Below are 15,205 nucleotides of genomic sequence, written 5' to 3' on the forward strand. Positions count from 1 at the left end.
CTATGTTCAAGTAATACTAAAATCTAGGGTTTGTGGTGTTATCTAGTTTGTCTAGGTTTTCTATAAAAATGGCTATTCAAGCCCTAGAGGAGTAGAAATCTACCTTAGTCCAAAGCCAAACAATGAAGAGAACCCCCACACACCAAGAACAATAAACAAAAGATGAAGAAACTCCAAGCTCCAAGCCCCAAACCCTTCTTCTTTCTCCCCTTCCTCCTTACTTTCTCTCACTAAAACCTAATACCCTATCCCTTTCTCCACTCACGGCTGTATGGGAAAGAAATGCCATACCAAAAGTGTTGGCAGTAGGGTATTAAAGGGGTAATAGGTATTGGTGCTAAAGGCACCCCGAAATTTGTTTAGGGGCACTACAACATGTCACTTCAAGTAATTGACGATTTTTCCGTTCAGCTACACCATTCTGTTGAGGGGTATGTGGACACGTGGTTTCATGAATAATACCATGTTCTTGAAAATATTTTCTTAACTCATGATTAACAAATTCACCGCCGTTATCCGAACGAAGAATCTTAACCGTAGTAGAAAATTGTGTTTGTATCATCTTATGAAAAATTTGAAAGCATTCTTGTACGTCATTTTTGTGTTTCATAAGATATAACCATGTCATACGGGTACAATCATCAACGAATATTAGAAACCAACGATAACCAGATACTGTAGATACCGGAGCAGGCCCCCAAACATCAGAATGAACTAACTCAAAGGGTAACAAAGTTTTATTTTTACTAGAGTAATAAGAAGCACGATGGCTTTTTGCTAAAATGCAAGTCTCACAATTAAAATTTGAAATATCACAACCCGAAAATAGACGAGGAAATAAATATTGTAGGTAACCAAATGAAGCATGACCTAACCGCTTGTGCCATAACCAAATCTGATCTTCCTTAACATGAGATGATCCTGTTACTGCTAACCCTTTTCTGATGCAGACATCATCCACATAATACAACCCCTTTCTCTTAGTACCACGCCCAAATATCTCCTTGCTGTTGAGATCCTGAAGTAGACAAAAACGAGGATACATTAATACTAAACAATTTAATTGCTCGGTCACTTGTGCCACAGACAAAAGATTATTAGATAATGAAGGAACCAGTAATGTGTGCTCAAGTGACAACGAGGGTGTTAAATTAACAGTTCCGGATTTAGTAACGGGTACAGATACACCATTAGCATTATCAATATGAGAACAGTGAGGTGCACCAGGATTGAATAATATATTAGCATCATAGGTCATGTGATCCGTAGCTCCAGAATCAATGACCCAGCCAGGATCCTTTGAAGCATCAGAGGAGAGAAGAGCGAAACTACCTGATTGTTGTATCAATTTTGGATCAAGAAGAGAGACACCAGAAACCGATGGTTGTGTATCAGAAACAGAAATCACTTCTGGATATAATTGATGTGGTGTTGTTGCAAGAGCTGCTTTTCCTCCACCCTTCTTATTTTTCCCTTCTCGTTTCCGTTCATTGTAACTGTCCCACCAGTCTGGATACCCGTTCTTCTTAAAGCAATTTTCAATTACATGCTTAGAACTACCACAATGTTTGCATCCTCCTGACGGACCATTAGGTAAAGATGGCCCTGAAAGTTTAGCAACCATAGCCATATTAGTATCAACATTTAGCATCGTGTTTCGGCGTTGCTCTTCACCCCTAACAATTGCAAAAGCCGAATCTAAATTCGGAAATGGATCTGTACGAAGAATATCACTTCGAACACGATCATAGACATCATCGAGGCCTGCAAGAAATACATAAACTCTATCTTCCCAAATTTCCTTCTGTCGAGCAAGAACAACATCTGGTTGTGTAAATTGAATTGGTTTACGGTAATCCAATTCATCCCAGATAGCACGTAAATCAGCAAAATATGTTAATACAAGTTTACCAGTCTGTCTCATCTGCATAGATTTACGTGTTAAATTGTAAATTACTGACCGGTCTGCTCCTTCAAAATAAGTCCGAGAAACAGCTTCCCAAATGGCCTTAGCTGTTGGTAAACGAATAAATAAATTCATCACATCTGGTTCCATAGCACCAATAAGCCATCCTTTAACAATTGCATTTTCCATACACCATTTATCATAAATAGGATCTTGTATTTGAGGTTCAACATTTCTTCCATTAATATAACCTAGTTTACCTCGTCCAGCGATAAACGTCTCAACCACTTGTGACCAAAGTGAATAATTGATACCATTCAATTTTACACCATAAGGAATAGACATAGGCTCACTAGTATAGATAGACGATTGTCCGGTGGTCATAGTCTGAGAACCAGACGGAACTGTCATTGACATATCTGATGAACCAGACATCTTATAATGTAGGAAGTATATAATATATATTGATAATAATAAAAGATGATTTATAATCAATATATAACACAACTAACCTTAATAGTAGAGATAATGGATGACAAGCACTGTCAACGACACCAAAAGAAATTGAAGATGCCAAAAAAAATAACTTCGTACCTAATCAAGATTAATACAACCTAGATCCAGAAATACTCTAGATCTGGACACAACCAAACCTTGATGTTATGATAGTAAAAGTGACCGTTGGTGATGTATTCTCCGATAGTCGACGTAGCGGAAGCGTAAAATTTTTAAATAACCTGCACTGATGCCATGTTTAATAGAGCAAGATTGATTTTGAATGATACTTTATTCATCTCATATGAGGAGTATATATAATGTTACATGATAGACAGGAATAGAAATAGAGATTAGGTATATGTTAACAATTTCCGAATACTGGTAACTATATATTTACAGATAATACTATTTCCTATATAATAATATTATTTCCTATGTAATAATATTCTTTCCTATATGATAATATTGGGTGATTCACGTTTCCATGATTCACGCCAACAGTATCTATATTCATACTTTTGTGGTGTTTTTTTTTCGCTGCACTAACATATAAATCAACATGTAGTGAATTTCATAAATGTCGCAAACTAGTGTTGGTTTGAAATTGCAACTTCTCAATAAGTAGAAATTACTCCTAGTCACACCATAAGAACGTGTTGGATGTCAATTTACTTTTCGCGTGTATAAAGTTTTCGTTGCTCCACTGGGGTATCTCTTTTTTAGGCTTGCTAAATATATTGGATGGTGTTTCCTTTTTTCCTTTTTGTGTCGGTTGGGTTGACAGGTAGTTTAATTGTTTGTGAAAATCATAAAAGATAAACTCTCAGACAAAATAACAGAATATTTAGTATAAGTGTGTAACAACTCCAAAGAGTATGCCACACTTTGGCCTTTTGGCAAATCAATTAAAATTTAACTCATGCTCTCTGCGTTCATACTTGAATATGTCATGAGCACAAAACCCATACAAACATTTTCTTTTATCATGCTTTAAGTTCATATCTAACTGATCTATATAAAGAGAAATCATTTTTCATGTGTCTGTATCAATTCCCTTGTGTTTGTTCCTTTATAATCTGAATTCTACCATTAAATCTAAAGTGGTCTTATGAAATTAAGATATTGAAGGAAACTAAAACATTTTGTCAAAGACTTTTTCTTATCCTTCATAAAACTTTACTTTTAACTATTAAAGAACCGAATTTCTTTATCATATCCGTATAAGCTTTCACACATTTGAATGGAAAATTAGGATTTAAGAAATCATTAATAAAATCACATTCTCACTTTTACAACGAAAATGGTTGTGTGTAATTTATAAGAAGAAGAAGCAAAATAAAAAAAAATGAAGTAAATTTATTTTGTATTGATTGTCCAAAATGTTTATGTCAATATTGTTTATGTTCTTCGTATTTATTTTGTAAGCATAAGTGGGTGTATGGTAAGACATATTCATCGGGAAGCAAAGCAAGCGGCGGGATTCTTATCTAAAATGAGAATTCGAGATGTTGAGACAATCCTATTAAACAATTAATTGCCGGTGGAGCTTACTAATATAGCTAGTGGAGATACGAGAGGAACTGCACGAGTGAGAAAAGGGATGTGGCTGGTGGAGCTTACTAATATAGCTAGTGGAGATACGAGAGGAACTGCACGAGTGAGAAAAGGGATGTGGCTAATTAAGCCGATTGTATTTTCTCACATACTATTTTCTTGTATATTTTGTGTTTTTTGATTTTGGGGTTTTTGTAACAGGTCCGGCCCTTAACTTGCTTATGAATTAAAAAAAAAAAAGCATAAGTTTGTTCAAATCACCATATATGTTTATCATGATGTGGTAGAGAATTCAAGAAATGTAAAATCTTATGGATTGCTCCAAATCATACACATTAAATTTATCAAAGTCTATATTCTTACAACCTCCATTTTCAAAAGGATTTTTGAGTCAACAGTCCAAAATCTGGGGGGTACAAAAAAAAATCCACTCTTGCCAAATTAGTTGCAGGTCCAAACGTCAGTTTTTTTTTTATTCGCCTCTTGCCCTTGGACGGGACATGCTGACGTTTTCCTGAAAAAAAAATGCCTGGTAAATAAAATAGTTTACCAGTACACGAAAAATTCAAAGTTTCAAAATTTTTTGAAAATTTGAAATTCCCGCCCAGCAAACATCTATTACCGGTAAATAAAATAATTTCCCGTACACAAAAAATTCCAATTTTCAATTTTTTTTGAAATTTTCAAACGAAATCTTTTTTTCGAAATTTTGAAATTTTTTTGAAAATTTTAAATTCCCGCCCAGCAAAAGTGTCTAGTACAGAAAAAAATTTCCAGTAAATAAATTAATTTCCCGGTCACAAAATATTTTTTTTCGAAGTTTTGAAAATTTCAAACGAAATTTCAAATTCTGGCCCAAATTTTCAAATTTTTTTACGAAATTTCAAATTCCCGCCCAGCAAAAATGTCTAGTACAGAAAAAAATTTCCAGTAAATAAAATAATTTCCTGAAAAAAGTTTCGTTTCCTGGGAATTTTTCGGTGGCAGTTCCGTAAATTTCTGAACAGTACACATTCTGATGGACGGGTTGTCAGATTATTTTTCAGAAAAAAAAATCGTTTCCCGAGAAATTTCGATGGCAATTTTGTAATTTTTAATGGCAATTTTGTAATTTTCGATGGCATGAACGGTAAATACTTTATTTTCTAAGGGTCCTTTACGTAATTTTGACCCCCAAACTGACACATTGGACCTCCCTTTCATTTTTAGGCAACTTTGGGTGGGATTTTCATTTTGGTCCCCTTTTTGGACCAATGGCCCAATCCCTATTTTCAAAATCACCAAAATTGTTTAGTAGTGGCCCTGCGCCAAAATATGCAAGAAAATCTTATTATATCAAAATTAATATCGCTCTTGTTTAAAGTGTCTTAATTATGGATTGATGTCTTCGCCGGTCCATATTGTTTATCTCTACTCTATTTCAGTTGCAATTGTTTCTAAATCTAGATCGTTTCTATTCACCCCCGACATGTCTTGAAATTGTCCAAGAGTTATGCACTAACATTAAGTATTAAGACTACCTTTAGGCCCTTGAGAAACATGAGGGCCGGCTCTGACCTTGGTACCCAAATCTTACATCTTTTTTCTGACTAAATACAAGAGATGGAGATTGACTCGATTGGCTCTCACCCATTAATAATGTCTACATTTATCTCTAGTTGAAGTTAAAAAAATTTTATGCCATACGTAAATATGTGATCAAACCAACCCATAAATGAACCAAGTCACACCACTAAAACAAAAAAAGCAAGAAAGATAAAGATTGATCCACCCTGTGAATGAAATGAGTAGCTCATTCATACTTAACCCAACTTTCTTCTCTCTCCTTACTGCCATTTCACGTTCTCCTCACCCCTCTCTCTATATCTCCATATGACCATATACGTGTATATAAAGCTTATTAAAAGATAGAAAGCTAAATGAAGACTCCAACAAAAAGAAAACACTCTATGATTATTAATTGGAATTTGTGAATAAACAACAGAAAACATTAATTCCAACAACTTTAATTTGTTATCCCTACTGTTCTAAAGTGACGAATGATTTGGGGAATGGAGATTTTAAAAGGCCTCCCCGTTTTTGTTAAAAGACCTCCCCATGGTTTCGTTGACTTGGTAAAACACGTTTGACTTGGCTTGGTTAAAAGGCCCCCTCTTTGAATGGGTGAAAAAAACCCCCTTTAAGGGTGTATTTCACCCACATTAAGATTTTAGTTGTTAATTATTAAACTTCCTAAAACCCAAATCCCTAGAACCCCAAATCCCTAGAAATTCCTCTCTTATATTCTTCTTCCCTCTTCTTCCACCGGAATTGTCAACATCACCGGCGACCATCATCGACGGGGAAAGTTCATCGGAGTTGTGCAACAATCTCACATTGTTGTTGCACTCCTAAACCACTTCTCTATCCCTTTCTAAACTCTTAAACCACCATGGATGAAGCAAGTTTCAAAAGTTTTGGAGAAACATCAAAGGATCCTAAATCATCAATTTCTGGACAAGATTCAGTCTCCCAAGAGGTATATGAACATATCCTAACACTTTTTTCCAAGTTGTATGATATATTCGTTGGTTGTATGAAAATTTTTTGGTTGTTGAACACGGAGGGTATTTTCGGTCTGGTCCAACCGAATTTATGCCATTTTACGGCTCGAGTCCGCCGAAAATATGCACAGTAGCTACTGTGCAAAAATTCGGTGGGCTCGAGCCGAAAAATGTCAATTAATTCGGTTCGTGCCCACCGAATTTATGCATAGTAGCTACTGTGCATATATTCGGCGGACTCGAGCCGAAAAGTAATACATAAAACGGTGGTCTCGGGCCGTTTTGACTAAAATTCTCTTTTTTCCTTATAGGGCTTTGCTGTTGTGGCTTCTTCTCAACTTCCATCTCAAATTACTACAGACACTTGGGATTTTGGAAGTTCTAATACACAAGAAAGGTGGCATGATGCAGTCGAAGAAAACGAAGCATCATCGGAATTTGGATGTCTTAAAATTGTAAATCGTGAATGTGGAGAAGAAGAACCCAACATTGAAGTTCCAGATAAGAAAGAAGAAAATCAAGAAGAAAACAGACCATATGAAGGTTTTGTCAGCATTAATGTTAGTGAGTATTTTCGAACTGAACAAGTGTTTGAAACGAGAGACGAGTTAGTTAAATGGGCAAAAGAAATTGGTATAAAAAACAAGATGGTTGTTATGATTGGTAAGTCTGCTGCGCGGAAAGGTGGTAAAAAACCGAAGATGGATTTACGATGTGAAAGAAGTGGAGAGTATCGTTCTCATCTTAAGGCAGAAATAATTCCTAAAACAAAAGAACCGTCCACCAAAAAGAGAAAAACGAGTACTAAGAAATGCAATTGCCCCTTCAAGTTAAAAGGAATACCGATAGACGGAGACAAGTGGAAGGTGGAAGTTGTGTGTGGGATCCATAATCATGAACTTGCAGAGACCTTAATTGGGCATGCATATGCCAATAGATTGAATAATGAAGAAAAGGCTTTTGTTGAAGAACTATATGAATGTGGTACAAAACCACGACAAATTCTTTCTCAAATAAAGAAAAAATTCAACGATAATACCTCGACAATGCGTACCATATACAACGAAAGGATACGAATCCGGCATAGTCAACAAGAAGGTAGAACTCCTATGCAACAATTGATGAAATTGTTAGTTCAACACAATTATGTTTATTGGCATTCAATGAAGAAGGAAACAGGGGAGATTACTAACTTATTTTGGGCACACCCGGAATCTATCCAATTGCTGAAGTGCTTCCACACGGTGTTAATGCTTGATTGTACATACAAAACAAACCGATACGGGAAACCATTGCTTGAGATTGTTGGGATGACTTCGACTATGAAATCATTCACCGCGGCTATGGTTTTTATGGATGGAGAGGCAGAACATCTATACACTTGGGCTTTGAATCGTTTGAGGACATTATTTCCTCCTAACTCTATGCCGAAGGTATTTTTGACTGATCGGGAACAACCATTAATCAATGCAATAGGTGAAGTCTTCCCACATGCAGATCGTTTATTATGTACTTTCCATATAGATAAGTGTGTGGTTGGAAAGGTTAAACCACACTTGAAAAACAAACCATTCCGAAAGTTCATGTCAATGTTTCGACTAATCATGTTTGCGGAAACCGAGGCAGATTATAATCGCGCTGTTGAAGATTTCGTCACAACGTGGTCGAAGAGTAACGCCATTGATGTTATTTATGTTCAGAAGACTTGGTTGCCACTTAGGAAACATTTTGTAACGGCATGGACCGATAATGTGATGCATTTGGGTAATACTACAACGAATAGGGTTGAAGGTGCACATGCGAAGCTGAAAAGAAACTTGGATACATCCGAGGGTAACTTCGTCACATGTTGGGAATCTATACATTCAATGACTGAGACAGAGATTGTTGCGATTAAAGCTACATTCGAGAAAAGTCGTACATCAGTGAAGATGTCTCATCAAATCAACGCCTTTAGGGAACTCAGGGGTTATGTCTCACACAATGCACTTGACCTGTTGGCAGATGAGGTGGAGCGGGCAAAAACTATAGGAATTGATTCAAATTTGTGTGGATGTGTGTATAGGTCTGTGTATGGTCTCCCTTGTGCTCACGAGATGGAAATCATTATGAGAAGCGGTGAGGTGATATCTTTGTCACTCATTGACCCACAATGGACTAAACTCTCAATTATTCCTACTCCTGAGGTATATAACGAACTTCAGAGTTCTTACGAATTAGGATTGTTGTACTCCATGTGGGATATGTCGACCGGTCCTGAGAGAAAAGCCATATTAGAAAGGTTGAGGAGTATTGTTTGTCCTTCAATGACATCCATGACAGAACCTTTGGCAAAATTGAAAACCCGAGGAGCCCAAAAAAAACCAAGAAACAGAAAAGAGAAGGAAGCAGCCATATCTACTAAGAGAGATCCTTCTCGTTGGGAGTATGCACAATGTATTCCGGAAACATCGATTCCATCGGTTAAAAGTGCACGGAAAGCCAACAGGAGATCTCGCGGTAGTGGTGATTCATTTTTACGTCTAATGCCTGAGGTGATTTATCCGTTTATCAGTACTATTACAAACGTTCCAGGAGACGGTCATTGTGGTTTTAGAGCCGTCGCTCTTGGTCTCGGGTATCCCTCGGAGGTAGGTTGGATTGAGATCCGAAAAGGTGTTCTTAATGAACTCGAAACACGTCCAGAGTTATACAAAGCCATGTTTGGGTCTTTTTATGACGAATTGTTGGTTTCGACCAACAATTTTGATATACCAGCTGAACATGAGTTTTGGTATACTCACGGAGAGACGAGTTATTTAATTGCCACTCATTTTAATATAATGTTGATTCATTTGGCGAAATATGATTCAACGACATTTTTACCTTTAATCACCGGTCCACCAACACCATCTTCCGAAGGTTTGTCTCAACCACATACAATGGTATGCATTGGTTATGTAAACAATTGTCATTTCCTTAATGTTAAGCTACAAAACGAAACTATACTTCCTCCGATTGCTAGGCAATGGGCTCGATACGCTACTTCAGATGCAAGAAGGTGGTTGACTATTTGCGAACATAAAATTGACAGTGGCGATAATTTCAATCCGCAATTGGAAGAAACTCCATCAAGTATAAAGAAGGAAGGGGACACATCATCGAATGCAATAGCAATAGATATGGAATGAAAACTTAGTTGAAGTTGTTTTTTTTTTAGTACTAACTGTTAGTTGAAGTTGTTTTTTTTTAAACGTAAAGTTTTTTGATCAAAGGTAAAGTTTTATTTTTTAAAATAAGAACGGCTCGAGCCGATAATTTCAGCACCTACTGTGCAAAAAAACGGTGGGCTCGAGCCGTTTATGTTGCTCCTCCCTCAATACTTGGTGAAGAATTTCTTCCTGAACCCTCTGGGGTGCCTCTGGAAGTTGCTCCTCCCTCAATACTTGGTGAAGAATTTCCTTTCCTGCATCCACCCCAGACAAATCTAGTGCAGCAAGGGCATGCCGAATACCCTCTCTCTGAAAAAAAAATCAAGTCTGTTAACATGTATTTCCATCAATACTAAATAAAGTAGATTACATGCTTTATGTGTACTTACGTAGTAAGCAATCGAACCGAGTGAGCTTTGTGCTTGGTTCGTCTTCCGATGGTTTGGGTTTTGGACCTTCGGGTGTGAAATTCGACTAAACCACTCAGCATATCTATCATCGACCTCCCAAGCTGAACTAACCCGTTGCGACCTATCTTTCTCGTTGAGGACATGATGTTCCCAGTTCTCCCAATACCATGTATGTTCTCCATAATCCTTTGCTTCACTCCTTCTCTTCTTTGTTGCTCTCATGGGGGCAGACGGAATATGTTGAACCACACCAAATTGCCTCAACACCCTTTCGGGTTGATACGGCTCGGCAATATCATCAAATACGATACAACCGCTGTAGAAGGCGTATAGTGGGGGAGATGACTCACCAATGCCCATGAGTCTATATGGGTCCCAAATAACCTAAATAACACAATTATTATACTAGATGCTCATTCAATGTCAAATTAACATGCAAAATACCATAGTATATAGAATTTTACCTCTCGCTCCTCTAAATCGTCGATCATCTCTCGAAGGTTAACCAGTCTGTCATCTAGATTTCCATGTGCATCATGCTCCGTCCATCTACCCATCAGAGGCAAATCCGGCCTAATGTCGAAATCCTTTTTCAAATCCGACAGACCAAGCTTAAAGTGCTCGTCAATCCATGCCTAAACAAGAAAACAATTATTACTACCAAGAAGATAGACTCCTAAATTAATCAACTTATAATAATGTGAGAAATACCTGGAGGAGGGGCAGATAACCCGCCATTTGTCCACCCTTAGTGGAAGCATGACCGAGCTGCCTATAAAGATAAGAAAGTACAGCCGTGCCCCACGAATATTCAGGGACCTTCGTCAAGTCCATCAAATATGTAAGGTAGCAAACAGGCACCTTTGAACCACTCTTGTCACAAAAAAGAGTCGAGCCTATAAGATGGAGAAGGTACCCTCTGACGCAAAAGTCTTTCTTCCGTGCGTCATCTTTGTCTAAGCTACCCGAACAGATTTCCCTCAACCACAACATTCGGACACTCTTGCACTTAGTCGTCTTCAATTCTGCTTCCGCAGCCTCAGGTGTCACCCCTAAACCTTTCACCAGAAGATTGCATTCATTTACATGATCATTATCAAGATGAACCGAGTGACCTGTAATCTGAAGTCCTGTAATACGATGCACATCCTCTAGTGTGATCGTCATTTCTCCAAATGGCATGTGAAAGGTGTTAGTATCTTCATGCCACCTCTCCGTGAAAGCCGTGATAAGAACCCGGTCAAGTTTCTGGTAAGAGTATTTAGCGATTTGCAGAAGTCCTGATGCTTCCACCTTCTCACGAACTACTTTACACTCGAGTTCTATGTCCCAGACATGTTCCTTCTTTGAATCCCGTATACTTTTACTTTCAAGGGCCCCCACTTGCACACCACTTGCGTGATTATGTAGTTTCAAAACAGGACGATCCTACGTAAACAAACATAAAAGTTACGTTTATTGAAAGTTAACAATATATTATTATATTAAACATTGATAAGTGCGAAAAATAGAAAAACATACACGTACCTTGCCATTCCAAATCTGGTAAGCAATATGGTTCTCATAGTTCTTGAGAACGCTACGGTCCGTCGGCCCTCCTGGAAAAGGATCCGCACCTGCTTCACTTGTCGAACCGTCGACAATCTGCTTCCTAGCATCCTCCTTCCTCTTTCTCGCACTTACAGTTTGTGCGACACGTTGAGACATGACTAAAGATAAAATAGGATATATAAATAAAGTCAAACAACTTGAAAAAAAGAAAAAAGATGATTTATTCATTCTGAGGAGGCAAGGTTGATGATTCATATAGAGAGAGTGGGAGATTTTAAAGAGAGAGAGAGAGAGAGAGAGGAGAGATGCCTAAAAATTTGACCTACTGGCCAAAATACGGTGGGCACGAGCCGTGAGATGCCCAAAATTCGGTTCGAGCCCACTGAAAATATGCACAGTAGCTACTGTGCATATTTTCGGTGGGCTCGAACCGAAAATGTGCACAAAATTCGGCTCGAGCCAACCGAAAATATGCACAGTAGCTACTGTGCATATTTTCGGTGGGCTGGAACCGAAAATGAGCACAAAATTCGGCTCGAGCCCACCGTAAAAATGCACAGTAGCTACTGTGTATTTTTACGGTGGGCTCGAGCCGTAACTTGTCATATTTTCGGTCTGGTTCGACCGAAATTATGCTTGGTGAAGATAAAATTGGGGGTTTTCTATCTCTACGGTCTGGTACGACCGTATTATGATTTTTAAGCATTAAAATTACTAACTTAAACTAAATTAAACAAAAATCATGAACATTATAACAACTAATACAATCCAATCCAGAAATCAATCCAATCAAAACCCTATTACTAATATAAACTAACTATACTATTGGGTATGTAAAAATCAAACTTTCCCTAAATCAACATCAGAAATAACAGAACCCTATGTATTATGAAACTATCCCTCCTTCAACAAACCGAAAACCCCTTTCAATAAAAACCCTAAATTCAGAAATCAAATCTAGAGACATATATACAGAGAGAGAGAGAGAAAGATATAAGGAGAGAGAGAGATATACTAACCGTTGGTACAATGGTGAAGAATGAGAGAGAGGGCGAGAGACCTAGAGCACGAGAGAGACCTAGAGCACGAGAGAGAGAGAGGGAAGGCGGGAGATAGAAAGAGAGAAGGGATGAAACTGGTTGGGACTTGGGAAGGAGATGGTCTTTTAGGGTCAATTTTGGTCTTGGGTTAAGTTTGACCTAACGGCGTTAACTTTGCCGTTAGGTCAAATATAGAAGAGGGGGGTGCTCCTTTGCAGAGGGGGCCCTATAACCAAATGGGTTATAATGAGGGGCGCTTTTAGCGGGGAGGCCTTTTAACAAAAACGGGGGGGCCTTTTAAAATTTCCCTTTGGGGAATTCATTCTTATTCTCAAAAGTGGATAACTCATAGATGTAGTTCTAGCAGCAATGGGGACTCCAGTGCGTGAATAAAGTGAAACCCCACACTTGAAAGAGATAGTGGTTTTCTATGTGTTTTATTTAAACTTCTTTGGGTTTGCCCCAAAACTAAACAAGTAGAAGATCCGCCGTTTCAGTTTCATGTTTTTTTTTGGTGGACAAATTCCATTCGACAAGATTAGCTTATGTAAAAGAAAAGAGGAAGTAGTGCCTATATCTATTTGATCTTCTGAGAGACTGGGAAGCCTGCCTGCTTATAGTTGGGGTCCAACTAGGCTGGACTGCAGGAGAGTTTAGTTGGACAATAGGATAATTTGGGGCCCAACTAGGCTGGACTATGGAAGAGTTTAGTTAGATACTTGGATAATTTGGGGTCCTACTAGGCTAGAAAAAGACATGGGGCAATGCTTCTTGGCCCGATAAACGTGGCCCGACAAATCTATGGCAAGTTATGGGAAAACTTCAGATATTACACTTAATAAACCACTCTATCGTTACTGCCAAATAATTCAAATAACATAGAGAATAATTGTTGGATACATGAAAACACAAATGTTTTTTCACAACAACTCCTGGGGTTTGCCATTTTTCCAGGGCCGTGTGGTGGGGGTGCGGGCAGGGCGCCCGCACTGGGCCCCCCACCACCAAGGGGCCCACTTTCCGAAAAGACTAAACGTGCTATATAGGTGATGATGGCTAGAGATAGATATAAGGCTTGCTAGCTCCGCTGGTAAACTCTGCAAGTTTCACACACCTGATACAGGTTCGAGCCTCACCACCATCGAAGGTGGTTTAATTTTTTTTATTTTTATGAGGTTAAGAGTAATATCATTAAATCAACCTCTGTTATTGCTCCGTTGCACTTTTTCTTTGTCTTTTAGGTGCATTTTTTAATCTTCTAAAGTGATTTTAAGAAATAGTGGAGTTTTTTTGTAAAATTTCAACAATAGGTATATATATATATATATATGTGTGTGTGTGTGTGTGTGAAAATCATGATACGAAAGATTCCATGTTCGAAAAATCACCTTTAGATTCTAAATTTTACATTGTAATAAGATATTGTTTTGTTTTGTTTCTATCGTTTTAAGGTTGATATGCTTGCTAAAATCCTTCGTTCACACCTAGTCATGTTTGATAAGTTGGAAACTCAGTATTCAATATGGTTTTATGTTAAGATCCAAACATTCTATGAAAATTTAGAATTTCATTATGTTAAATGTAGTTATAAGTATAATTTAAGATAGAATAATATATGTATTTTTTGTTCACAAATCACAAGTGATAGTGGATCTTTAGACTAGATCTCTTATAAAATGATATTAAAAAAGTAATTTTTTTTCCTACGATTATTTTCTTCAAAATACATTTGGATTCTTCTGTAGTTTTCATCTATCTACTGCGCAACTATCTTGCATTTTGTTCACAATTTTTTATTGTACGACAAGCCGAGAACCAAATTTCGCACGGGGACCCGAAATTCTCAGGCACGGCCCTGCATTTTTCAATGGGGAAATATAAAAGAAATTACATATAAAAAATGAAATATTACCAAAGTTGTTATGTACATGGATATTTCATGAGCAAAGAACTCATAAATAAAACACGACCATTTTTTTGTCATGTAAATTTATACCCAATTTATCATGTATATAAAGAGAAATTTGTTTCTCATCTAGAAATTTTATGATGAAGTCATGAAAAATAAGGTATTAGAGAAAACTAAAACACACTGTCAAAAATCTATACAACCACTGTAACTTGTCGATTCTAATCATGTAGTTTTTAGTTAGTGTGTCTATCAATTATTTTTGTTAATTCACATTTGGTGAGGGAACAAATTATAGGAGTAATTCCGGCCATTCGAAATGAAAGAACTAATAACATTTTGAAGAGGCCTAATGGGGGATCTTTTGGTTATTCTTTAGATTATTTCTGTTTGGATGAAATAAGTCATAGGCAAATTCCTTCAAAATTTTCACGTATTTTTTCTTCCACTTATACCCTCATTTAATGTTCAAGATTTGTGTGATTCTTTTTTTAGACTAAATCTAAAATGATTTTCTTTACCGAAAATAGGTGGAGGAAAATTGGATTTCAATTTAATGGTCAAATTATTTTGGGTAACAATATAAATTGTTCCTAATATTAG

General features: G+C 37.3%; 1 protein-coding gene across 1 annotated transcript; it reads left to right on the forward strand.

Moving 5' to 3' along the window:
- The first annotated feature begins 7,486 nt into the window (after nucleotides 1–7,486).
- LOC147563667 (PKS-NRPS hybrid synthetase cheA-like) lies at nucleotides 7,487–9,671 on the forward strand. Its single transcript, XM_086657220.1, has one exon. The coding sequence runs from the start codon at nucleotides 7,548–7,550 to the stop codon at nucleotides 9,669–9,671; it is 2,124 nt and encodes a 707-aa protein (XP_086513346.1). The 5' UTR covers nucleotides 7,487–7,547.
- Nucleotides 9,672–15,205: the final 5,534 nt, after the last annotated feature.

Source organism: Eschscholzia californica, unplaced genomic scaffold, assembly GCF_041429995.1.
Source record: "Eschscholzia californica isolate CP2 unplaced genomic scaffold, dmEscCali1.0.p SCAF_1, whole genome shotgun sequence".
NCBI lineage: Eukaryota > Viridiplantae > Streptophyta > Magnoliopsida > Ranunculales > Papaveraceae > Eschscholzia > Eschscholzia californica.

Excerpts from the sequence above, each read along its gene's own strand:
- LOC147563667 (XM_086657220.1), top strand. The coding sequence starts at position 7,548 with ATGCGTACCATATACAACGAAAGGATACGAATCCGGCATAGTCAACAA.